Source organism: Somniosus microcephalus, unplaced genomic scaffold (genome assembly GCF_052327205.1).
Source record: "Somniosus microcephalus isolate GS21.2 unplaced genomic scaffold, FLI_Smic_1.0 scaffold311, whole genome shotgun sequence".
Taxonomy (NCBI): Eukaryota; Metazoa; Chordata; class Chondrichthyes; order Squaliformes; family Somniosidae; genus Somniosus; species Somniosus microcephalus.
The window spans coordinates 151,239-178,013 of record NW_028225498.1 but is presented as its reverse complement, the minus strand read 5'-3'; the positions used below and the strand labels follow the sequence as shown (position 1 = coordinate 178,013).

General features: G+C 46.4%; 1 protein-coding gene across 1 annotated transcript in view; it reads right to left on the bottom strand.

Moving 5' to 3' along the window:
- The window catches only part of LOC147081887 (fer-1-like protein 6), a gene marked incomplete at its 5' end in the record, with an annotated part of 215,446 nt that overhangs the window by 50,336 nt on the left and 138,335 nt on the right, over nt 1-26,775 (bottom strand). Inside the window, 5 exons of the mRNA XM_085980616.1 lie at nt 7,566-7,708; nt 20,444-20,598; nt 24,133-24,303; nt 25,347-25,474; nt 26,032-26,151. Of these exons, the coding sequence (XP_085836742.1) occupies nt 7,566-7,708; nt 20,444-20,598; nt 24,133-24,303; nt 25,347-25,474; nt 26,032-26,151 (717 nt within the window). The remainder of the gene's footprint in view (nt 1-7,565; nt 7,709-20,443; nt 20,599-24,132; nt 24,304-25,346; nt 25,475-26,031; nt 26,152-26,775) is intronic.

The following is a 26,775-nucleotide window of genomic DNA, read 5'->3' as shown; positions in this document are numbered from 1 at the left end:
CCAACTTTAAGAATCACGGATCTAACATATCTCAAGTGGACAAACGGACAGAAAATCATGGTATTTTTACAATATGGGCAAAGCTCCATGCTAGAGGCATAAATTCGTAAGATTACCCTTAAGAATTCCACTTTACTTCACTGAGGATCACACTCTACAGAACTGTAACATAAGTGCAGCCTTCAAGTCTGAATTGTGCTATGTTTAGAATGGGTTTTGATCAACCAGTCATGCCTCTGGCACTCAGATAATGCCTTTTCATGTCCTCAGGATGTTTCAAAGTATGTGACAGCCAATTAACTACTTTTGAAGTGTAGTGACCAATGTTCCCTTAATTTTTTTTCCCTGCGCGAGCCCTTTAAATAAGCTGCATTTCTTCCAGCGGAACAGCAGCTGAGTGGTCTGCACGGGACCTCGCGAATGGTGCGCAGCCGCGCACCTTAGGGGGAACATCAGTAGTGACTGTTATTTTGTAGGCAAACGTAGCAGCCAATTTGTGCGTAATGTCCCACAATGTCCCAGATAATCTATTTTTGGTGATATTGGTTGAGGGATAAATGTTGTTCAGCACACTGGGAGAGCTCTCTGCTCTTCAAATAATGTTATGGGACCTTTTACGACAACCTGAACTGGCAGATGGGGCCTTGGTTTAATGTCTTATCCAAAAGACCACATCTCTGACAACGCAGCCCTCCCTCAGTTCTGCACTGAAGTGCCAGCCTCGATTATGTGCTAAAGTCCTGAAGTGGAGCTTGAACCCACATCCTTCTAATTGAGAGGCAAGAATTCTACCACTGAGCCAAGCTGACAAGCTGAGAACTTGGGTCTGAGCAGAATGATTAATTGCCACCATGAGGCCACAAACTCTTTCCCTGGTAGGTTTATACAGATTGGATGGATGTATACTCACCAAAGAGCTGCATATTGTTTCTCAACAAACTGCGTGGAATCATTTTTATTTGCAAACTTTAATGAAGATACATACTCCACCAGCACCACTGAACGCCCGAGGTGACGAACTAATAGACATTTTTTAATTAAAAAAGAAATAACCTTTGTCATTGTGCCTCCAGCCAGACAGCAGGAACTTTTCCTTAAGCATTAGATGGAAAGCTGTAATGGGTTAATATTACATTGGCTCCCGGTCCAGCAATGCCTCGAATTTAAAATTCTCATCCTTGTTTTCAAATCGCTCCATGGCCTTGCCCCTCCCTATCTCTGTAACCTCCTCCAGCCATGCAACCCTCCGAGAGCTCTGCATTCCTCCAATTCTTGCCTCTTGCACATCCCCGATTTCCTTTGCCCCTCCATTGACGGCCGTGCCCTCAGCTGTCTGGGCCCTAAGCTCTGGAAATACCTCCCTAAACCTCTCCACCTCACCATCTCTCTCTCTTCCTTTATGATGTTCCTTAAAACCTACCTCTTTGACCTAGCATAATATCTCCTTATGTGGTATGGTGTCAAATTCTGTTTGATAACGCTCCTGTGAAGCACTTTGGGACGTTTTACTACATTAAAGGCGCTGTATAAATGCAAGTTGTTGTTGTTGTTGGGTAACTTAGTTAGTGTGCAAGTTTGAAGGTGTATCCAGTCCCTCTGTACACAGAGTGTAAAGTCTGTGGGTTGTGCAGTTAATAAATACACAGACTTCAGAAGTAACAAACAAACAGGTCTTTACTATTCGAAGGTCAGGGCGAATCTGCCCCAGCAATCCTGCCACAACACTTATATACTGGTGTGGTCACTGTCGGTATTACAGTATACAGAAGCCAAACAAGTAGTGCCACACCTAAAGTAGTTCTCTTAAAGGTGAACGGTTACATACAATAGTTTCCTTAAAGGTAGACGGGTACATACACTACAATCCTCCCTTTTTAGATTTCAACATACGGAGTCCATAGTGAACAAACATTATAACATATATACAGCTTTATGTCAGACAGTTCATAGATTCAGTCTTTCCGGAGGTTTCCGGATTCTGTCCGGATAACGCCGCAGTGGTGTCGTCATTCCAGGCGGATTAGTCGGTGTTTCTGGCAAAGTTGATTCGGCTTGAGAGCCAGTGTCAGGTTCAGCTGATTCCAGTATTACCAGATCGGACGTAGGTGTTCGGGGTATCTCAGCCTCAACATTACCCGGGCAAGGTGGTGAAGTCGGTTGCACATTTGTGGCGGACCCTATGATCTGGTCAACATGGCGCCTTATGATATTGTCCCCAATGTCCACGGTGTACATCAACGGCCCTAGCCTTTTTCCAATAGTTCCAGGCTGCCATTTCTCTGTACGGTAGTCCCGGGCCAAAACTCGTTGACCGATCTGGAAAGATCTAGTGGGCCTTTCATTCATGCCCTGGAATTGCCGGTTCTCTACGTCCCTTCTGACGTTTGGTTTGAGTAAATCCAGCTGGCATCTTAGGCGTCTATTACAAAACATCATTGCGGGAGTTTGATTCGTGACCGCATGTGTTGCATTCCGATATGCCAACAAAAAGCTATCCACCTTATGTTGTAGACTTATGTCTTCATTACCCATGGCCTTTACGGCCTTCTTGAAGGTCTGGACAAACCTCTCAGCCAATCCATTGGAGGCGGGATGGTATGGGGCTGACGTGTAATGCTTAACCCCATTGCTCTTTAAGAATTTCTTGAATTCTTCGGACACAAATTGCGGTCCATTATCAGAACAGATCTGTTCCGGCAAGCCATTCCGAGCAAACATAGTCCGTAACACTGTGATGGTTTTTTCCGTCGTTGTGGTGGTCATCTTAATTACTTCCGGCCACTTGGAGTGGGCATCCACCGCTATTAGGAACATCGAGTCCATAAATGGACCAGCAAAGTCGATGTGTACTCTTTGCCAAGGAGATGAGGGCCACTCCCATGGATGCAGAGGGGCCTGTGGTGGCGCGTTCTGAACCCTCTGACATCCTAGGCAGTTCTTCGTGATCTCCTCTATGTCTCCGTCAATGCCTGGCCACCACACAAACGCCCTTGCTAGATTCTTCATCTTTACTCCACCCAGACGTCCTTCGTGCAGCTCCTTTAGCACTTTCTTTTGGAGTTTGGGTGGAATCACCACTCTCGACCCACACATCAGGGTTCCTCGACACACTGACAGTTGTTCTTTCCTCTGTGCAAATGCTTGCAGTGTTGGTTCGCTCTGTGCTGGCCATCCCTCCACCGTTAAATCATAGACTCGTGAAAGAGTCGGGTCATTCCTTGTCTCATTCTCAATCATTGAGTTTGTAATCGGTAGACACTCCACTATGGATGAGTGGAACAACTCTACTGGGTCCACTTTACTCGCTTCTTCTACCACCGGCAATGGCAAGCGTGATAACCCATCAGCATTTCCGTGTTGTTTAGACTTTTTGTATTCGATGTCATATTGATGTGCCCCCAGTAAAACGGACCATCTTTGTAACCTTTGTGCTGTCATGGTGGAGACGGCCTTGTTTGGGTTGAATATGGACACCAACGGCTGGTGGTCTGTCAGCAATGTGAACTTTTTACATTGTAGGTAGTGGTTGAATTTCTTCACGCCCCACACAAGACTGAGGGCCTCCCTATCTATTTGAGCATAATTTCGCTCCGCGGGTGTCAATGATCGGGACGCGAATGCCACTGGCCTTTCAGAACCATTTGGTAGCCTGTGCGAAAGTACCGCCCCAATGCCGTACGGGGAAGCATCACAAGCTAGACGAAGAGGTAGTGCTGGGTTGAAATGGGCCAACACTTCTTCCGAGGTAATCAACTCCTTGCTTCTGCGAAAAGCCTTTTTGCATTCATCACTCCACTTCCATGGTGTTTCTTTCCGCAACAGCTCATTCAGCGGATGCAGCACCGTGGATAAATTTGGCAGAAACTTGTGATAGTAATTAATCAACCCCAAGAATGATCTTAACTGTGATACGTTCCCTGGGGCGGGGGCCTTCACAACCGCTTCTATCTTTTCAGGTGACTTATGTAGTCCTTCTCGGTCAATGACATGACCGCAGTATGAGATCCGTTTTTGGAAGAACTCACACTTCTTGCGATTAATTCGAAGGCCATACTCCTTCAACCTGGTGAGTACCAGTTTCAAATTCGTGAGGTGTTCTTCCTCATCTTTTCCCGTGATTAAGATATCATCTAAGTAGCACTGCGTGCTTGGAATTCCTTGTAACACCTGCTCCATGGCCCTCTGCCAAATTGCTGGCGCCGAAGCTACCCCAAAGACCAATCTATTATAGCGGTACAAGCCTCTGTGAGTGTTGATGGTGAGGTACTGGTGTGACTCTTCCTCAACCTCCATCTGTAAATATGCCTGAGCCAGGTCTATTTTCGTGAAATGCTTCCCTCCAGCCAACGAAGCAAAAATATCTTCAATCCGCGGAAGCGGGTACTGAACCGTGTGAAGCACCGGATTCACTGTGATCTTGAAATCTCCGCAGATACGGACCTTCCCTGGTCCCCCTGGCTTATTACTTGGTGAGGACTTCATGACGGGAACAATGGGCGTGGCCCACTCACTCCAGTCCACCTTTGACAGAACCCCTGATCGTTCAAGTTCTTCCAGTTCTGCCTCCACAGCTGGTCGTATTGCGTAGGGTACCGATCTGGCCTTAAAAAACTTTGGGCTTGCATGTTCTGCAATCTTAACCTTTGCTTTAATTCCTCGCAGCTTTCCCAGTCCTGGCTGGAATACCTCTTTAGCTTCGTCCAATATTCTGGACAACCGTTCCGGTTTGACATCCTCTTTTTCGGCATCCACCGTCATGGTGTTTAGTGAATGCCAGTCCATCTTTATTTTTCGGATCCACTCCCGTCCCAGAAGTGGTGGACCTCCCTCAGGCAACACATACAGATCCAACCGGTGGTGATCTTTATCCTTGTATCTCACCTTGACTTCTATCTTTCCGATGGGGAATACTTTGTGCCCCGTGTATGTCTGCAGTACTAGTTCCGTATCCCGTAGTGGAATATGCTTGAAAAACCTTTTATAGTCATGCTTATTCATGACCGTCAACGCCGATCCGGTGTCTACTTCCATTTTTACTCGGACCTTTTCAATCTGTAGCGTTAGCCAGATAGTTTGTCGGTCAGCTTCATTACTCACACTGTGAATTCTCAGACTGTCCAGTCCTTTGCAGTTGGAGTGTGAGTCCGACTTCTGTTCCTTCAGACTCTTCCTAGTCACCTCTTGTACCTTTCTGTACCATTCTTGTGGTGACTCATTATTGTTGTACGTCGTTCTTGACCGGCATCTCTTAGCTATGTGCCCGATCTTTCCACATTTCCTGCAATTTTGGTTTTTAAACCAGCATTGATTCTGGTCGTGTGTTGTCTTCCCACAACGATAGCATTTTGTTGTGCTCGAGGTAATTTGGTCCACCCCAAGTGCCGCCGCCTTTAGCTGCATTTCCGCCGTTCCCTTCGCTGCGGCTTCGTGCGATGCAGCTATAAGGACAGCCCTGTCCAGTGTGAGGTCGTTCTCTTCCAGCAGTCGCTTCTGCGTCCCTTCTTTGGCCAATCCGCATACGAACTTATCCCGCAGTGCCTCTGTCAGGTTCCCCCCGAACTGGCAGTCTTTCGCTAGCCGCCGCAGTTCGACCAAGTATTCTGCGTTGCTTTCGTCTTTCTTCTGTGTTCTTGTATGGAATTTGAATCGTTCAGCCAGCATTAACGGTGTGGGGTTCAAGTGGTCCTTCAGCACCGCCACAATCTCTTCGAAAGTCTGATCCGCCGGTTTAGCTGGTGAGAGAAGGTGCTTCAACAACCCGAATGTTTTCGCACCCATCATGTTAAGTAAGGTTACAGCTTTTTCATCCTCAGCTATTTTGTTCGCCTTACAATGTATCTCTATACGTTCCACGTACGTGGCCCAGTCTTCTATCTCAGAATTAAAATTGTTGCTGTCCCCACACTTAGGCATCTTCCTTTCTTTGGGTACAACACCAGTAATTCTTTAAATTATTATGTTTTTTTTTCTAAGATGGCGGCTTTTCCCACGAAAATGGCGGTTTCCCGCTCTCTCCTTCTCTCTCCGCCCACTTCAATGGCGGTTTCCCGCTTCTGCCGTCTTCACCGCCTAATGGCGGCTTCCCGCGTTTCTTCCTGGTGGAAGGGGTACGCTTTCCCCACAGCGGACAGGTTCAGCCGCTGGCTGGCTCTCGCACAGCTCCCCTTACTCGGCTCTGTATTTTCCTCCCGCCCGCACGGCTCTACCGGCGCTGGGTACACCCCGTTGATGGAGACAGTTCAGCCGCTGGGCTGGCTCTCGCGCAGTCTCTCTCCCCTTGTTCGGCTCTGTCTCTCTCTCTCCCGCACGTTCGGCTCTACCGGCGCTGGGTACCCCGTTGGTGGAGAACAGTTCAGCCGCTGGACTGGCTCTCGCGCAGTTTCTCCCCCCTTGTTCGGCTCTGTCTCTCTCCCTCTCCCGCACGTTCGGCTCTACCGGCGCTGGGTACCCCGTTGGCGGAGAACAGTTCAGCCGCTGGGCTGGCTCTTGCGCAGCCTCCTTTGCTCGGCTCTGCCTCTCCCACACGCTCGGTTTCAGCGCTTCGTGGCTTCGGCCGCTGCCCGGATTTTTCCCGCCGATCGCGGTCCGGCTGTCACCCGACGCCGTTGGACCCGACTTCTGACCGGCTCAGCTCCCCCTCGACCGAGGTCGAGTGCTCTGCCCTTATCCTCCGGATACTCCTTACACTTTCCCCTACTCAGTCTCCGCGGCCGCCTTGTTTCCAGCTGATCGGCTCACTCTGCACCGTGGTAGAAGGGTAGTCAGTGCCTGTTGCTGATGGAAGCTTTTGTTGCTAAAGTCTTCCTCCTTTCTCCTGCTGCAGCCTCGTGTTTTCTTTCAGCAGCACGACGAGGGCGGATGCCTCTCTTCGACGCTCTTCGTTGCTTTGGTAGTCTTGCCGCAGGGTACGATCGGACTCGTCGCCACTGTAAAGTCTGTTGGTTGTGCAGTTAATAAATACACAGACTTCAGAAGTAACAAACAAACAGGTCTTTACTATTCGAAGGTCAGGGCGAATCTGCCCCAGCAATCCTGCCACAACACTTATATACTGGTGTGGTCACTGTCGGTATTACAGTATACAGAAGCCAAACAAGTAGTGCCACACCTAAAGTAGTTCTCTTAAAGGTGAACGGTTACATACAATAGTTTCCTTAAAGGTAGACGGGTACATACACTACACAGAGGATGACTTTTTCCATTCATAAAAATGTCTTTATAAAAAGAACAGGCCAACCCAAATCTCAAGTGTCAAAGTTCAAGTATTTGGCAAAATATTGTGTGTTGAGTTTAGAATACAGTTTGGTGTCTATCCATAGTTAAAACACGGTGATATAAAGCTGCTAAACTTTAGCTCCCACTATTTCATGACGTATCACGTTATATTTTTGACGAGTCAATAAATGTGTCACACATCTCACCATAACACACAAAATGACTGGCTTACCAGCATTGCCTTATAATGGAGGTGGGTCATATAAAAAGGTCACAAATCACATCACATAATGGTTGAAGCTCTCAGCTATCAGTAATCCAGGACACTGTACAGATAATATTTAAGTCACCTGTTCCATGCCTGGTTTGTCAGAGTGGTAGAGGGATCGTGATTCAACGTGCTCAGGAACCAATTTGTATTCAGTCCTAGCGATCACTGACCACTGGTGTAACACCTTTAAAGCCAGGTGTTCATGCGATTTCACCTCTTCACCTAGATTAAATACACAATGGAGTATGTTCAGATCATATGGAAATATTAATGGTGGCTGAGTTACACACATGTTCTAAAAAATATAGAGAATAACAAGCTTTTCTGTTATAACAGATAAGAACAAAGGAACATTGAAAGATAATCATGGTCTTGTTTTCTTTGAGTATCACAATTATTTGTTTTATGTAGCATGTGTCATAGTATTAAGTCTTTGCAGATACACCTTGAGTTTAGGAAGCTGAGACTACTGCATGTGGCTTCCCTATTTTCAATTTCTCTTTTGTCTTCACCCACCTTCAACACTGCCTCAGTCCATCTGTCTGCAAAACCCCCCATTCACACCTTTGTCACGTCTAGGTTCAGTTATTCCAGAACTTTCCTGGCCAGCCTTCCATTCTCCACTCTACACGAATGTCAGCTCATCCAAAATTCTGCTGTCTCCTATCCTGCACAAAGTCTTGCTTGCCCATCCTCGCTGACCTACATAGGTTCCTGGTCCCTCAATGCCTCCAATTAAATTGATCATCCTTGTGTTTAAATCCATCCATGACCTCAACCTTCTCTATCTCTGTATCTTCCTCCAGCCTCCCCCGCCAACCCCCCCAAACCTGGTACTCTCATTGCCTGTGACTCCGGCTTCTTGTGCATCCACCCTGCCCCCACCCCCACCCCACCCTGTCCCCCAACCACCCCCCCCATCTTCACCCCACCATAAGTGGCCGTGCCTTCAACTACCTAGGTCCCACTCTTGGAAATTTTCTCCCTAAACCCCTCTGCCTCTCCACTTCCTTCTCCTTTAAGATCTTCCTTAAAACCCACCTCTGTAATTAAGCTTTTAGTCACCCTTCCTAATCTTTCCTATTTCCTCATGCCTCCATGAAGTGCCTTGGGACACCTTTATACTTTAAAGGCACGATATAAATACAAGTTGTTGGCCGGGATGTAGCTCATCTCGATGGGTCCAGGGCGGGTGATGTCGGTGGCGGGTCCCGACCCCGCTGCTGGCTCCATCCCGCTGTCCAAAATGAATTTCCGTTGATTGGGCTAAACCTGCCCAGCGCGTTTGCCAGTCCAATTAGAGGAAGCAGGTCTGGTGATGTCATTTCATCAGCTGTTATCAGCCGGTTTCCTTAAAGGGACCATGGCCAACTTTACTTTGACATTGGGCTGTCAGTGTTCTACAGCATTGAGGTGCTGCAAACACTGACAAGCACTGCACAGAGGTGCAGAGCTGCACCCAGGTTCTCCTATGACTACCCTCCATATGCTTAGGTAAGCGTGGATAGAGAGTGGAAAGTGGAAAGCCTGTAGAATCTGTGCTGGAAATTGACTGAGAAACAGCTTGTGACTGAGGCAAGTGGTGATCTGTCAGGTGGGAGCTTTTACTGTACATTTGAATCATAGAATGGAATCATAAAATCATAAAATGGTTACAGCACAGAAGGAGGCCATTCAGCTCGTCGTGCCCGTCCCGGCTCTCAACAAGAGCACTTCAGCTAGTCTCACTCCCCCGCCCTTTCCCTGTAGCCCTGCAATTGTTTTTACCTTCAGATACTTATCCAATTCCCTTTCGAAAGCCATGATTGAGTCTGCCTCCACCACCCTTTCAGGCAGTGCATTCCAGATCCTAACCACTCGCTGCGTAAACTTTTTTTCCCTCATGTCGCCTTTGGTTCTTTTGCCAATCACCTTGAATCTGTGTCCTTTGGTTCTCGACCCTTCTGCCAATGGGAACAGTTTCTATCTACTCTGTCTAGACCCCTCATGATTTTGAGTATCTCTATCAAATCTCCTCTCAACCTTCTCTGCTCTAAGGAGAATAACCCCAGCCTCTCCAGTTTATTCATGTAACTGAAGTCCCTCATCCATGCAATCATTTTCGTAAATCTTTTCTGCACCCTCTCTAAGGCCTTCACATCCTTCCTAAACCACAGTGCCCAGAATTGGATACAATACTCCAGTTGAGGCCGAACCAGTGTTTTATAAAGGTTCATCATAAATTCCTTGTTTTTCTACTCTATACCTCTATTTATGAAGCCCAGGATCCCGTAAGCATTTTTAACCACTTTCTCAACCTGCCCTGCCACCTTCAATGATTTGTGCACCTATACCCCCATGTCTCTCTGTTCATGCACCCTCTTTAGGATTGTACTGTGATGAAATATGTCATTCATCAGACTCTGTATTTAACTACACATATTGTATTGCCTGCTCCGGTGTTTTACCTTGTATTGTATATAGTGCACCGCCCCCTTTCTCCCCATTGGATGTGTCGGCTCCGCCCATACCTGGCCCTACTTAAGACAAGCCCAGGCTTGTCTTGCAGCAGAACAGCAGAACGCTAGGTGAAGACACAGGCATCTTTCTTTGCTAATAAAAGCCTTGTTTTATTCAGTTAACTTTGAGTCTTGAAGTTATTGAGGCGCATCATGTACCCTTTAGTTCATATTGCCTCTCCTCGTTCTTCCTACCAAAATGTATCACTTCACACTTTTCTGCATTAAATTTCATCTGCCATGTGTCAGCCCATTTCACCAGCCTGTCTATATCTTCTTGAAGTGCATCACTATCCTCCTCACTGTTCACTATACTTCCAAGTTTCGTGTCATCTGCAAATTTTGAAATTGTGCCCTGTACACCCACGTCCAAATCATTAATATATATCAAGAAAAGCAGTGGTCCAAGTACTGACCCCTGGGGAACACCACTGTATACCTTCCTCCAGTCCGAAAACAACCGTTCACCACTACTCTGTTTCCTATCACTTAGCCAATTTCATATCCATGCTGCCACTGTCCCTTTTATTCCATGGGCTTCAACTTTGCTGGCAAGCCTATTATGTGCCACTTTATCAAATGTCTTTTGAAAGTCCATGTACACCACATCAACCGCATTGCCCTCACCTAAAATTTCAATCAAGTTAGTTAAACACGATTTACCTTTAACAAATCCGTGCTGGCTTTCCTTAATTAATCCACACTTGTCCAAGTGACTGTTAACTTTGTCCCTGATTATCGTTTCCAAAAGCTTCCCCGCTACTGAGGTTAAGCTGACTGGTCTGTAGTTGCTGGGTTTATCCATGCACCCTTTTTTGAACAAGGGCGTAACATTTGCAATTCTCCAGTCCTCTGGCACCACCCCCCCGTATCTAAGGAGGATCGGAAGATTATGGTGAGTACCTCCATGATTTCCTCCTTAACCTCCCTCAGCATCCTAGGATGCATCTCGGCCGGTCCTGGTGACTTATTTACTTTAACTTCAGCCAGCCTTTCTAGTACCTCCTCTATCAATTCTTATCTCATCCAGTATGTCCACTACCTCCTCTTTCACTATGACTTTGGCAGCATCTTCTTCCTTGGTGAAGACAGATGCAAAGTACTCATTTAGTACCTCAGCTATGCCCTCTGCCTCCATGAGTAGGTCTCCTTTTTGGTCCCTAATCGGCCCCACTCCCCCTCTTACTGCACTTTTACTATTTATATGCCGATAGAAGACTTTTTGATTACCTTTTATGTTGGCTGCCATTCTATTCTCATACCCGCTCTTTGCCCCTCTTATTTCCTTTTTCACTCCCCCTCTGAACTTTCTATATTCAGCCTAGTTCTCACTTGTATTCTCAACCTGACATCTGTCATATGCCCCCTTTTTCTGCTTCATCTTACTCTCTATCTCTTTCATCATCCAGGGAGCTCTGGCTTTAGTTGCCCTACCTTTCCACCTCGTGGGAATGTACCTCGACAGTACCTGAACCATCTCTTTAAAGGCAGCCCATTGTTTGATTACAGTTTTGCCTGCCAATCTTTGATTCCAATTTACCCGGGCCAGATCCATTCTCAAGCCACTGAAATTTGCCTTCCTCCAATTAAGTATTTTTACTCTAGATGGCTCCTTGTCCTTTTCCATAGCTAATCTAAACCTTATGATACTATGATCACTGTTCCCTAAATGTTCCCCCACTGACACTTGCTCCACTTGACCCACCTCATTCCCCAGAACCAGATCCAGCAATGCCTCCTTCCTCATTGGACCAGAAAAATATTTGTATTCTCTATCTTAGTCTGACCCCACCTAATACCTCTCCTGAACACACTTCAGAAATTCTTCCCCATCTTTACACTATTATTATCCCAGTCTATATTATGATAATTGCAGTCACCCATTATTACTACTCTATAGTTCTTGCACCTCTCTGTAATTTCCCTGCAAATTTGCTCCTCTATATCTTTCCCATTAGTTGGTGGCCTATAGAATACACCTAGTAGTTTAATGGCACCTCAATTATTTCTCAATTCTAACCAAATAGATTCTGTCCTTGACCCCTCCAGGACATCCTCTCTCTCTAGCACTGTAACATTCTCTTTAACCAATACTGCCACCCCACCTCCTTTCTTTCCTTCCCTATCTTTCCTGAACACCTTATATCCAGGAATATTTAAAACCCAATTCTGCCCTTTTTTGAGCCAGGTCTCAGTTATCGCCACAACATCATATTCCCATGTGGCTATTTGCACCTGCATCTCACCAACCTTATTTACCACGCTTCGTGCATTTATGCACATGCGCTGTAAACCTGTCTTAGACCTTCTTGTATTCTCTCTTAGTCTGACCTCACCTAATACCGTACTATTTCTTACTCTAGTGCTATCTGTCTCTCCCACTCATTTGTGCATTTTGTTTCTCTTTTCTAATGCTACATCCTGGTGCCCATTCCCCTGCCAAATTAGTCTAAGCCCTCCCCAACAGCACTAGCAAACCCCCCGCGAGGACATTGGTTCTGGCTCTGTTGAGGTGCAACCCCTCTGGCCTGTACAGGTCCCACCTCCCCCAGGTCCCAATGTCCCAGGAATCTGAAGCCCTCCCTCCTGCACCTGCACTATGCACGGTGGCATAGTGGTTAGCACTGTTGCCTCACAGCGCCAGGGACCCGGGTTCAAATCCGGCCTCGGGTGACTGTCTGTGTGGAGTTTGCACATTCTCCCCGTGTTTGCGTGGGTTTTCTCCGGGTGCTCCGGTTTCCTCCCACAGTCCAAAGATGTGCGGGTTAGGTTGATTGGCCATGATAAAAAATTGGCCCTTAGTGTTAGGGGGGATTAAATACGTGGGGTTACGGGGTTACGGGGATAGGGCTTGGGTGGGATGGCTGTCGGTGTAGGGACCGGGTGCTAGGGTTTGGATGATCAGCCATGATCTCGTTGAATGGCGGAGCAGGCTCGAAGGGCCGAATGGCCTACTCCTGCTCCTAACTTCTATGTTTCTATGTTTCTATGTATCTCTCCAGCCACGCATTCATCTGCTCTATCCTCCTATTTTTATACTCACTAGCTCGTGGCACAGGGAGTAATTTGGAGATTACTACCTTTGAGGTCCTGCTTTTTAATCTCTTTCCTAGCTCCCTAAAAGCTGCCTGCAGGATCTCATCCCTTTTTCTACCTATGTCGTTGGTACCAATATGGGCCATGACCTCTGGCTGTTCACCCTCCCCCGTCAGAGTGTCCTGCAGCCACTCAGTGACATCTTTAACCCTAGCACCAGGGAGACAACATACCATCCTGGAGTCATGTCTGCAGCCGCAGAAATGTCTGTCTGTTCCCTTAACTATCGAATCCCCTACCACTATTGCCTTATCGATCTTCCTCCTCCCGCCCTGTAGAGCTGAGCCACACGTGGTGCCGTGGACTTGGCTCTGGCTGAACGCCCCAGAGGAACCATTGCCCTCACCAGCCAGGTTGGAGAGCGAGATGCACTCAAGGGACTCCTGCACTACCTGCCTGGTCCTGCTTGTCTGTCAGACGGTCACCCATTCCCTCTCTGCCTGCACACTCTTACGCTGCGGGGTGACCACCTCCTGAAATGTGCTATCCACGTAGCTCTCAGCCTCACGGATGCACCACAGTGACGCCAGCTGCTGCTAAAGCTCCGAAACCCGGAGCTCGAGCTCCTCCAGCTGACGACACTTCCTGCACATGTGGTTGTCCAGGACACGGGAGGCATTCTGGATTTCCCACATGGCACAGGATTTGCATTCCACGGGACTGAGGTGCCCTGCCATGCCTCTATTTATTCGACTATTAACTATCTTACAGAAATAAACTTAACACTAAGGGGGTGATTTTCTCACTGGAGGTGAGATGGAGGCGGGTTTCAGTTTGGGTGTATCTGAATCTCGCCTCCACTGATAGTTTTCAAAAAATTGAGATTATCCCTTGATTGGCCACTTGATTTCAGAGGTGTGGGATGCCCTTGCTCAATTAGTGTTTTGGGACTGAAACTCACCTCTGTTGACAGTACTTTTCCAGCCTGATTTTATGGCTTCTTGCTCCCTTGGCTCGTTCCACTGTATTCCTGCTTCTGCTGCACCACCTCCAACATCTTTTGAGATACCTATGTCCAATTCCAAGGCAAGGGCCTACCCGAGGCTCTCAGATGAGGCTCTGCAAATGTTGTTTGAGGGGGTGAGAACTAGCATGGAGGTGCTCTTCCACTCATCTTGGAGGAAGAGGCCTGCCAAAGAAACCAAGGCTGTGTGGGTACAGCTGGCAAGGGATATAAGCTCCAGATCTGTGTGTAGATTGGGAGACTGTTTCTGTATATTGATGAAATGCCATCCCTGTTGGAAAGCATTAACATGATTTGATGCCAAAATGTTGGCGTTATGCCATCTGTTTCTTAGCCTTAGGCAGCTCCACATTGTGGGCAACGCCACACTTGCGTTGTCAGGTTGGTGGCCTGAGTGAAAGGAGGCCAGAGAGTCATGTCCATTGTCAATGAAGTCCTAGAATGGAGCCAAGGACATGTGCCAACTGGCCAACCTATACAAATCTGGCCATGATAAGTTCATCCCTTGCATCCCTGGCAGCCATGTGCCCGCGTGCTGCCACTGCCACTGGTCGATACACCGGCGCTCTGACCTCCTCCTCCTCCAGATCCTCCTCCTCCAGATCCTCCTCCTCCTCCTCCTCAGCTTCCTCCTCCTCCTCATCCTCATCTGAGGAGGGCTGGAACTGAGCCGCTTGCTCATCAGGAAGCTGCAAGCCATGACGCTGTGCGATGTTGTGCAGTGTACAGCAGACCACGACCATTCTGGAGACCCTGAATGGTGTATACTGCAGGGCTCCACCTGATCGGTCAAGGCAATGGAAGCGCATCTTCAGCAACCCAATGGTTTGCTCTGTGATGGACCTGGTCGAAGTGTGGCTGGCGTTGTAGCGCTCTTTAGCCTTGTTAGCTGGCCTCCTGATCGGCGTCATTAGCCACCTCTTCAGGGGATAGCCTTCGTCACCAAGGAGCCATCCATTAAGTTGGTTTGGTGGATTGAAAAGCGGAGGAACATTAGAGTGCTGCAGGGTGAAAGAATCATGGCAATTGCCAGGATACATGGTGCAAACATGCAAGAACTCCTTCTTGTGGTTACACACCAGCTGTATGTTGAGGGATTGGAAGCCCTTGCGGTTGACAATGATAGCTGGGTTGTGATGGGGTGCCCTAAGGGCCACATGTGTGCAGTCTATGATGCCCTGCACCATTGGCATGCGTGTCATATTTGCAAATCCAACCGAACGGGCGGTTATACTTGCTTGATCCCTTGTGAACTGGATGTAATTGTGGGTCTTAGCAAAAAGGGCATCGGTAACCTGCATGATGCAACTGTGGGCAGCTGACTGGGAGATGCCGCTGATGTCTGCTGATGATCCCTGGGAGGAGCCTGAGGTGAAGAAGTTGAGTGCGGTGGTGACTGACAGTCACTGGTAAGGGGTGTCAACCCATTCCTATGGGCACCAGGTCTTGCTGCAGCAGGCTGCAGATCTCTCAGACAACCTCACGCGAAAGTCTCAACCTCCTTTGGCACTGCTGCTCACTCATGTTGAGGTAGCTCATCATTTATCTAAAAACCCTCTGTGGGGGGTATCTCCTGCGGTGAGGTGCCTCGATGCACTGGCGCCTTCTGTCCTGTGCAGCATCAGGTGGCTGAGCAGGAGGTTGGGGCTCCTGCTGATGTTGCTGCTGAGCTGCCTGGTTCTGCTGCTGCCCTGGATGGTCCTCATCCTCATCTGAGGTCCAAGGTGAAAGGAAATGTATGTTTCCCATTCTGCTTGCAGATACCTCCTCTGGGGAAACGCTCATTGTAAGTGGGGCAAGGATCTTCTCAGGAGGTCCCACAGTTGATTGATTCAAGCTGCAGCACCTCCGACTTCGGAAGGCCTTCTAAAAGTGCTCAGAGACCTTTTAAAGCCAAGGTCTGGCACCTGCAAGTAATCCTTGCTGCAATAAGTGATGTCTTGTTAGACCTGCAGCAGTGAGGAGGCCACCTGGCGTGGTTCAGAAGTTGCGTGAAGCACGCCGAAATGATGGGGAATTCACGAGGGCCTCTCAAAATAGGATTAGAGAGGCCCTTAACAAGCATTTGCAGACGTTAATTAACACAATGGCCAGCTGGAGGCGGGAGCGTTTCCCGACCTCCAAAACCGGCACCGGCAAAATCCCACGGAGGCGGGTTGGAGTCGGGTTTCGAACCCGACCTCATTGACTCTAATTTTCCCACCTTTCCCGACTCCAAACCCGCCTCCTCCGGTGTCAGAAAATCGCCCCCTAAGAATCTTAAAAGTCAGGCCTAAATTTATCTCCAGCCACTTCGCTCGCTCTCTTAGCTAAAGTCTTTATTCACACAATTATTTATAGTTATATTAATTAGTTAATATAGAGAGAATAAAATGCTAATACTCACCCACCAATCACCTACCTGCAGTCCTGTGATGTCACTCCTTGATTTTGCTGTTCTTTTGGAATTTGGTGAATTTGTATCTGCTGTCGCCTCTGCTGCCGACTCCTGCCGGGTCCACGCTGCCCTCAGCCTCCCGCGCTCTTTATTCTCTGCTGTCGTCTCTGCTGCCGACTCCTGCCGGGTCCACGCTGCCCTCAGCCTCCCGTGCTCTTTATTCTCTGCTGCCGATTCCTTCCAGGTCTGCTGTCTTGGCCTTCCTTGCTCTTTTTACTCTGCTGCCTCCTCGGATGCCAATTCCTTACAGGTCAATCCTTGAAGCTGTCAAGTAATCAGCTGGAGCAATGGCCACTCAACTCTCACCTCAGATTGACATCTGCGGTCCCCGAACAGCGTGGTTCCCGTGGCCATGAAGTTAAAGTGAAACGGTAAGTTAAAAAGCCTGTTAATGATCTGTTATAATGAGTTTAATTGGGTCCCTAGCTGCTGCCTGTCGGGTGTACTCAGCGCTGACAGACCGACATTGAGAAAGGCACGTGGCGGTGGGTTGGCAGCGGGGTCCTGACCCGCTGTTAAAAAAATTCACTTTTCCGCCCGACTTGGCAGCAATCCCGCCCGCTGACCCCCCGGAAAATTCCGCCCATTGTCTTGATGCATTGAAACAGGATTATTGAATGCTACAGAGCCCTCTGCTGATCAAGTGTGATATTACTGACTATGATAGTGGAGTGAAATTTTCATTAAATTTCACATCAAAGACAGTATCAGGTGGCAACACACCAGGAAAATGGACACTTGCAGGAAGGCTGGTGCTCAATGAACCATATTCCAGCAGGAGTCAGTGCCTTCAGGAGAGGATGGCTCAAAATGATAATCAGTGCCTTGTACAAGAGGATAACCCTAGTGCTAACTTACAGCAATCCTGTTTAAGAGCAATATAACAACACCATGCTGGATCCTCTCAATCTCTCTCTCTCCCCACCATATTATATAACCGTATACAGAGAAAGATACTGAAAAGAGAAAGATACTGAAAAGAGAGAAAGAAAAAGAAAAATTGTCCACCTTAATTTTGTTGACTTTGTAACACTCCAGTCATTACGTTTAATAATTCTGGTATATTTGCCAACTGAAATCAAAGTCTTTGTATCCATGAGCTTTGCAATTCAATCACAGTGCTCCACATCCAAGCAACCGAAAGACATAGTGCCCCTTCGTGCCATGATTGCTCACAATGAAAGGTATCAGACCTCAGCCTTGCTGTTAAACCATGAGTGAGCAGAAGGCAGGTTCCTTCCCACTGAGAGAAAGCAAATCAGAGGGCAAGTCACCTCCGGGACCATGTTCGCACACACCACTTGCCATATCCGAACAGAGGTAGCACTTCTGGAAACAAGTCCCCTGCCATCTCAGCTAAGGGATGAGATGTCTTGATGACAACTGGAAAAAAACACTAGCAAAAATATAAAAAGCAAAGAAAGAATTTGCATTTATATAGAGCCTCAGGACGTCCCAAAGCACGTCACAGCCAATGCATTACTGTTGTTGTGTAGTCACTGTTGAAATGTAGGGAAACGCACCAGCCAATTTGCACACAGTTAGGTCCCAGAAACAGCAACAAGATAAATGACCAGGTGATTGGTTTTTATTGATGTTGGTTGAGGGATAAATATTGGCCAGGACACTGAGGAGAACTCCACTGCTAGTCTTCGAATAATGTCATAGGATCTTTTACGTCCACCTGAGAGGACAGGCGGGACCTTGGTTTAATATCTCATCTGAATGACGGCACCTCCAACAGTGCAGAATTCCCTCAGTATTGCACTGGAGTGTCAGCCTAGATTAAGTGCTCAATGATGGTGGAGCCCAGCACGTGAGTGCAAAAGACAAGGCTGAAGCATTTGCAACTATCTTCAGCCAGAAGTGCCGAGTGGATGATCCATCTCGGCCTCCTCCTGACGTCCCCAGCATCACAGATGCCAGTCTTCAGCCCATTCAATTCACTCCACGTGATGTCAAGAAACGGCTGAAGATACTGGATACTGCAAAGGCTATGGGCCCTGACAACATTCCGGCAATAGTACTGAAGACTTGTGCTTCAGAACTAGCTGCGCCCCTAGCCAAGCTGTTCCAGTACAGCTATAACACTGGCATCTACCCGGCAATGTGGAAAATTGCCCAAGTATGTCCTGTCTACAAAAAGCAGGACAAATACAACCCGGCCAATTATCGTCCCATCAGTCTACTCTCAATCATCAGCAAAGTGATGGAAGGTGTCGTCGACAGTGCTATCAAGTGGCACTTACTCAGCAATAACCTGCTAACTGACGCCCAGTTTGGGTTCCGCCAGGGCCACTCAGCTCCTGACCTCATTACAGCCTTGGTCCAAACATGGACAAAAGAGCTGAACTCAAGAGGTGAGGTGAGAGTGACTGCCCTTGACATCAAGGCAGCATTTGGTCGAGTGTGGCATCAAGGAGCCCTAGCAAAACTGAAGTCAATGGGAATCAAGGGGAAACCTCTCCATTGGTTGGAATCATACCTAGCACAAAGGAAGTTGGCTGTGGTTGTTGGAGGTCATTCATCTCATTCACATGACATCACTGCAGGAGTTCCTCAGGGCAGTGTCCTAGGCCCAACCATCTTCAGCTGTTTCATCAATGACCTTCCCTCCATCATAAGGTCAGAAGTGGGGATGTTCGCTGATGATTGCACACTGTTCAGCACCATTCAAGACTTGGCAGATACTGACGCAGTCCGTGTCCATATGCAGCAAGACCTGGACAACATTCAGACTTGGGCTGACAAGTGGCAAGTGACATTCGCACCACACAAGTGCCAGGCAATGACCATCTCCAACAAGCGATACTCTAACCATCTCCCCTTGACATTCAATGGCATTACCATTGCTGAATCCCCCACTATCAACATCCTGGGGGTTACCATTGATCAGAAACTGAACTGAACCAGCCATATAAATACTGTGGCTACAAGAGCAGGCCAGAGGCTGGGAATTCTGTGGCGAGTGTCTCACCTCCTGACTCCCCAAAGCCTTTCCACCATCTACAAGGCACAAGTCAGGAGTGTGATGGAATACTCTCCACTTGCCTGGATGAGTGCAGCTCCAACAACACTCAAGAAGCTCGACACCATTCAGGATAAAGCAGCCCGGTTGATTGGCACTCCACCCACCACTTTCAACATTCACTCCCTCCACCACCGGCGCACTGTGGCTGCAGTGTGTACCATCTACAAGATGCACTGCAGCAACTCGCCAAAGCTCCTTCAACAGCACCTTCCAAACCCGCGACCTCTACCACTTAGAAGGACAAGGGCAGCAGACGCATGGGAACATCACCACCTACAAGTTCCCCTCCAAGCCACACACCATCCTGACTTGGACCTGTATCGCCATTCCTTCACTGTCACTGGGCCAAAATCCTGGAACTCCCTTCCTAACAGCATTGTGGGTGTACCTACACCATATGGACTGCAGCGGTTCAAGAAAGTGGCTCACCACCATCTTCTCAAGGGCAATTAGGGATGGGCACTAAATGCAGGCCTAGCCAGCCAGCGACGCCCACATCCCATCAATGAATAAAAAAAAAGTACTGGAGTGTGGCTTGAATCCACGACCTTCTGACCCAGAGGTGAGAGTGCTTGCAGTGAGCCAAAGCTGAACATACATAACTGAATCTGTGCTTTGACCCTGCAGCATTCTGCATATTATACAGTTACATCTGTTTAATGATCACATTGCTTGTTTTTTAATGAACACATCAACCCCCTGTGTGTAAAGGCCCTAATATGCAAACCAGCTTCTGGTAATTAGCTCTGCATGTTTGGTGAGGACAGAAAAAAAGGCACAACAGCCTAAAGTGAGATGAAGGATGTCCAGATTTCGTGTCAATCTCAAAACCACTGGTTACAATATTGGCATGTAAAAGTGTTACAATCCCAAATATTATTTTGACCTCTCTCAGTTCCAGGTTCTTATTAATATAAGTGTAGACATTCACCATCCTCCATAAAGGTTGTTTTGCCCGTGAAGAGTTTGTCTTCCACCTGAATCTTTCCTGACGTAAAGGAGGGTCCATGGAAACCATTTTCCTTACACAGTCTGGTCAGGATCTCAGTTGGTTTCATTGCATCACGCCAGGCATTGTAACCTTCTCTGCAATTGAAAAAGATTCCATTAAAAATTACAGTCAAAAGATGCATGAGAAGTGAAGGATAACCTTTTTGGCAGTTGGATAAATTATGCTAGCTTTTAAATCTACAGTATTAGGAAACTGTTGATGATTCAAAACAAACCAGAGCAAAAGCTTGTGACAACTTTTCGAATCTATCTCTCCTTTGCTTGTTTGAGCCAGGTGGGAAAAATGTACAATGCCTCAACACCATGCATATCATTTCACAAATACAGCAAGGATGACCCATTGGAGGACTATAGTAACATTTTATAATTAAAAGTGACACTGATGTCATGACAGATCAAGTAACAGAGATCAGCCATGAGCTCACTGAATGGCGGAACAGGCTCGAGGGGCTGAATGGCCTCCTCCTGTTCCTGTGGTTCGATTGTTGATCCCACCTTCAATCCCTGGTCTGTACTATAGTAGCTGATCTGACCTGAGGCAGTAGTAGGGATACTATAATTGGCTTATGTGCTGCTGGGCTAGGGAGGGTAAAATCAGCGAAGGTTCCCACTTCTGATCACTATCGAATGGCTCCTGCTAGAAGGTGGTATATGCAGACATTGGGCGAGGACGTGACTGGATTTGGTTGCGACACCTCCCACGACAGTCAATTAGCTTCCTGACGCTCACAGTGTAGACTTACAAATGAAGAATGGTACCAGAGGGCAGCCAACCCCTGTGACTCTGTACTCCAGCATGAATCATGCTTCTGGGAATGAAAGAAAATTGGCTGTGGGGGGTGGGGGGGGGAATCAGGAAAAATAACAAATATAATGATCAATGGTAACAGCTCCAACTGGGTATTTGACTTTGGGGATGACACCAAGATATGCAGAAAAGGAGGTTGTTGCTATGCAGCTGCCATAACAATCTTTTAATAGAAAGAGCATTTTTTGATGGCAGACAAAATTGGTGAGTTGCTGATTTCATTACTGGACACTTTAATTCACAAAGAAAGACTTGCATTTCTATAGCGCCTTTCATGACCTCAAGGTGTCCCAAAGCACTTTACAGCCAATGAAGTACTTTTGAGGTGTAGTCACTGTTGCAATGTAGGAAACGTGGCAGCCAATTTGCTCACAGCAAGGTCCCGCAACAGCAATAAAATAAATAACCAGATAATCTGTTTTATTGATGTGGGTTGTGGGATAAATATTGGCCAGGACACCAGGAGAACTCGCCTGCACTTCTTTGAATAGTGCCATGGGATCTTGGTTTAACGTCTCATCCAATGAGGACACCTCTGATCTGGTATTTAGGTGTTGGTTGAGAGGTATATGTCGGCCAGGACACCGGGAGAAACTTCCCTTTGAATAGTGCTGTGGGTTCTTTTATATCCACCTGAGATGGCAAATGGGGTCTCAGGTTAACGCTGCATTTGAAAATGGCACCTCCAACAGTGCAGTACTCCCTCAGCACTGCACTGAAGTAACATTGCCAAATGACAGGCAAATCATGTCACCAGGGTGCTGATGGGATGTCTGTTCAGGTTCTCATTTTGAAACGGTGACATGAGCTGAGTAAATAGGAGCAGGCCTGATATTCAATAGAATTTTAACTTAATGTATGCTAATGAAAAAAATTACAAAAAACAGATATATGGAAATCAGAGTCCACATGCTGTCATGTCAGTTACTACCATTTTTAAACAGTGGCTGCATATCACAATATTCATATTTTTATGATTTTTTAGATTGGCTGGGGAGTTTTCCTTGTGCCCTGGCCAATATTTATCCCCTCAACTAATATCAATAAAATAGATTATTTGGTCATTTATTACTTGATTGAATTCTTTGATGAGGTGACAGAGAAGGTAGTGCAGTAGATGCTGTATATATGGTCTTTTGGAAGGCATTTGGCAAAGTGCCACATAGGAGGCTTGTCAAGAAGATGGAAGCCCACGGAATTAAGGGGAAGGTGACGGTATGGATACAAAATTGGCTCAGTGACAGGAAGCAAAGGGTGGTGGTCGATGGATATTTTTTAGACTGGGAGGTGATTTGAAATGGTGTTCCCAAGAGTCAGTTTTACACTTTGCAATTTTTATAAATGACCTAGACTCCTGTGTAGGGAGCAGCATTATAAAACTTGCAGATGATACAAAAATTGGCAAATTTGTAGATCAAGATGAGGATAGTTATAAGTTTAGGATGACACAGACAGGATGGTGAAATGGGCAGAAGCACAGCAGTTGGAGTTCAATGCAGACAAGTGTGAAGTGATGCACTTTGGGAGGACTAATATGGAAAGACTATACTATAAATGGCACGTTTTTGAAAAGTGTAAATGAGCAGAGAGACCTTGTGTTCCATATACACAAATCTTTAAAGGTGGCAGTGCAAGTTGATAAGGATGTAAAAAGCATATGGGTTACTTGGGTTTATAAGTAGAGGAATAGAATATATAAGCAAAGAGATCATGCTAGAACTTTATAAATCAGTGGTTAGGCCTCAGCTGGAGTATTGTGGACAATTCTGGGCACCACACTTCAGGAAAGATGTAAAGGCCTTAAGAAGGGTACAGGGGAGGTTTACCAGGATGTTACCAGGGATGAGGGACTTCAGTTATGTGGAGAGGTTGGAAAAGTTAGGGCCGTTCTCCTTGGAACAGCGAAAGTTAAGAGGTGACCTAATAGAGGTTTTCAAGATGATGAGAGGTTTTGATAGAATAGAGAAAAACTATTCCCTCTGGCAAGTGGGTCAATAACCAGAGGTTATAGATTTAAAATCATTGGCAAGAGATCTAGAGGGGAGATGAGGAGAAATGTTTTCATTCGGAGAGTTGTCGGGATCTGGAACGCTCTACCTGAAAAGGTGGTGGAAGCGGATTCCATAAATAATTTTAAAAGGCAGTTGGATAGGTGCTTGAGGATGAGCAATTTATAGGGTTACAGACAAAAAGCGAGGTTGTGGGGCTGAGCACGACTGCTCTGTTAAAGAGCCAGCACAGGCACGATGGGCCGAATGGTCGCCTTCTGTGCTGTAAGTTTCTATGATATAACAGGAAAAGCACAAAGACAGGGTAATGATCTTTTATTACATTGACTTTGCAGTATAATACCCATATGCAAGGTTGTTGTAATTCAGACATGAAAAGCCTACAGCAAATGTACATTTGGTGCCAAGATGCCCAATTTTTCTGATATGAAATGAATCTCTCTGTTCTTCCTGCAGTCCCCCTTGATCTTGCTGGGCCGTGCACCTATTGAGCCCAACAAGGCCTTTGTGAAAGCCAGCAACAGCAGCCCAGTAATGTCAATCCCTCCAATTTCCCCTCCCACAGCAGCATGGTTGAAGACAGAGGAATGGGGGCTTGAATCTACGTCCTTCCATATAGATTCCTCACCCTGGCACTCCAATATGCTGCAAATCAGTGGACTACTAAGACCATTTACACCAAATTTATTGGTACCTGTCATACTTGTATGGTAACACAGACACCTCTGTCTTTTCTGTAAGTGCTTTAAAATCTGTAGTGTAAAAAATAATTTATACTAAACCCATCCTTACATCTCGTATTTGTGCGGTAGCCCACAGGTAGCTCGGTATTTGCTATAAAAGCGGTTCTCCAGATCAATTTTAGTTTCTCCAATCAAATCATCTGTTCCAATCACGTCAAAATCATAGATTGTTATCATGAGCAGAGATTCCATTGGGAATGTAGCCTCAATCTCATAGGACCTGTCAGGTGAAGGAAAGAATTATTGTACAAGAGATGGCTTCTTCCAAAAATAGTCATAAAATGAAAAATTAATAATTTGAACAATAACGTCTTAATCTTAAAGAACCAGAGCGCCAGATTTTGGAAAATCCACTCCTATCGATGGGACCAGGTTATACTTTCAGGGTAGCTTCTTTGTGAAATATTGTATTTGAAAGGATTCTGTCTCAAGTAGATTTAATTTCTGAGTAAACAAAATGGTGGCCACTATAACTTTGAATGTTTTACATTTAGAGTGAAAGAGGCGACTTAGACAAATATTCATAGCCAGGAACTTATGGTTCCTTCCACAGTTCTGGATATGGCTTCAGGGTCAAATAATTGTCATTTTTTTTCTATCGCGGCACTGTGTAGTACAAGGAGGTACATTGGACTATAGTACTGGAGTGCCCTGGAGACAAAATTACAGTAAAAGAGTATTTATTTGATTTGAGATGTACTGATCGAATTCTAAGGCTTTCCAATGTGCCATACAATCATCTCTAAGAGCTGGCCTTTCAAGATTCACAACGCCGGCAGGTGCAGGGTCCAATTTTAAATTGGGATTGAAAAATCAGCTTTGAAACAAAGACATCCTTCTGCAGCATCATATTATCTTTACCGATTGAAACAGGTTTAGTGTCGCATTACTGCCTTTTTTGGTCAACAGAAATCTCACCACAGCCGGAAGCTGGTGAGTGCACACATTCCAGTGAGTAGAGACAGAGGGCTGCACGTGGCCAGTGTAACCATGCCCTGCTGACTATTCAAATGGTATCAGACCTGTACCAGCAGCTGCGATGTAGTGACAGCAGCAGAAGATTACCCTTCACGCCCCTAATCTCACTATATTAACATGTGGCTTGTAACATTAGACCTAATTGGGTGCTGTCAACGCAAATGTGGCTCAACACTCGGAGTGCTGAATTAACCCTCTAGTCTATACTTTATCTGATTACTTAGGAGATAGGAACACGGTGCAGAGTAAGTCAGACAGTAAAAATGCGCGCACACAACTTCTGACCTTCCAAACAGTGGATTAAGCTGTTTAGGGATGTAGTTGTCACGATCCTTAATTTCAGTCTTTCCAAGCTGCAGTACGATGTAAGGATCAGCCTTGCCATCAGGGTCAGCTGGGTGTAGATTAGTAGCCTAGTACAGGTCAAACAGTTTTTTTTTTAAAAACACATGATTATATTTGAGTAAATAATCAGGAAACACATTGGTTTTAACATACAGCTTTGTAATAATACAGCCACGTGATGACTTCACCAGGCCAGGAACTGTAGCTGAAATCATTTCTTTACAAAGGAATGAGTCAACAGAGATTACGCAGAATATAAAAGCACGATTCAAAATGTTTTGTAACGTTCATTTGGGATCTGTGCAAATAAAGAAGAAAATTTCCGCTTCCTTGGTGAAATGTTTCTGTCAGAATCTGGAGAAAAGAGATGCGATAACGTTTCAGGTGTAGACCCTTCATCAGAGCCAGTTCCACACCTGAAGTGTTAACTCATCTTTTCTCTCCACGGATGCGGACTGATCTACTGGGTGTTTCCAGCATTTACTGATTTTGTTTCAGATTTCCAGCATTTGCAGTTTTTAGCTTTTTAAAAAAAAGACTAATTTCTGTGGTGTGCATAAGTCTCAGTTAAAGTTGGAGAACTGGGGGGTGGGGGTGAGTGAGAAGAAACATGCATGTTACTTACTGATACAATGTAGACTCTGATTAAAACTTTGACAGGGGTGTTTGATGGCATTCCCTGCAAAATTTTGAATTGCCCATCGGTATCATAGCCATCATAACATTTCCACACACAGAATGAACCCTGAAAAGAGAAGTAAGGAAGGCCTTTTATAGTGTTATCCCAATAGGGGAGAAGAAATAGAATGCTGATGTGTAGAAAAAAAGAGAGCTCCCAACTGTCTTGCCTTTGGCCCTCCATTTACCACGATATTCTACAAATGCTCAATCACACCCCCTGACCTCCACCTTTGGCTCCCACTCCACCAATGCTTCGATTTTAAAATTCTCATAATCGTGTTCAAATCCCTCCATTGCCTTGCCCCTCCTGATCTCTGTAACCTCCTTCAGCCCTACAACCCTGAGAACTCTGCATTCCTCCAACTCGGGCCTCTTCCCCACTTCCTTCGCCCTACCATTGGCGGCAGTGCCTTCAGCAGTCTAGGCCGTAAAGCTCTGGAATTCCCTCCCTAACTCTCTCCTACTTTAAGATGCTCCTTAAATCTTATCCCTTTTCTCTCTCCTCTAGGTCCTTCTCAATGGCCACAACCCACAGAAGAAGACACCTCAAAGGCGGAGAATCTGTCTAAGGAGGCACTATCACATGCTGCATCACAACCAATCACCATCACAATGATTGACACCCCAGCTGGATTAGAGAATGAGGTCTGCATGTGGTGAAACACCCAGCACTGGTGGCAGGGACAGC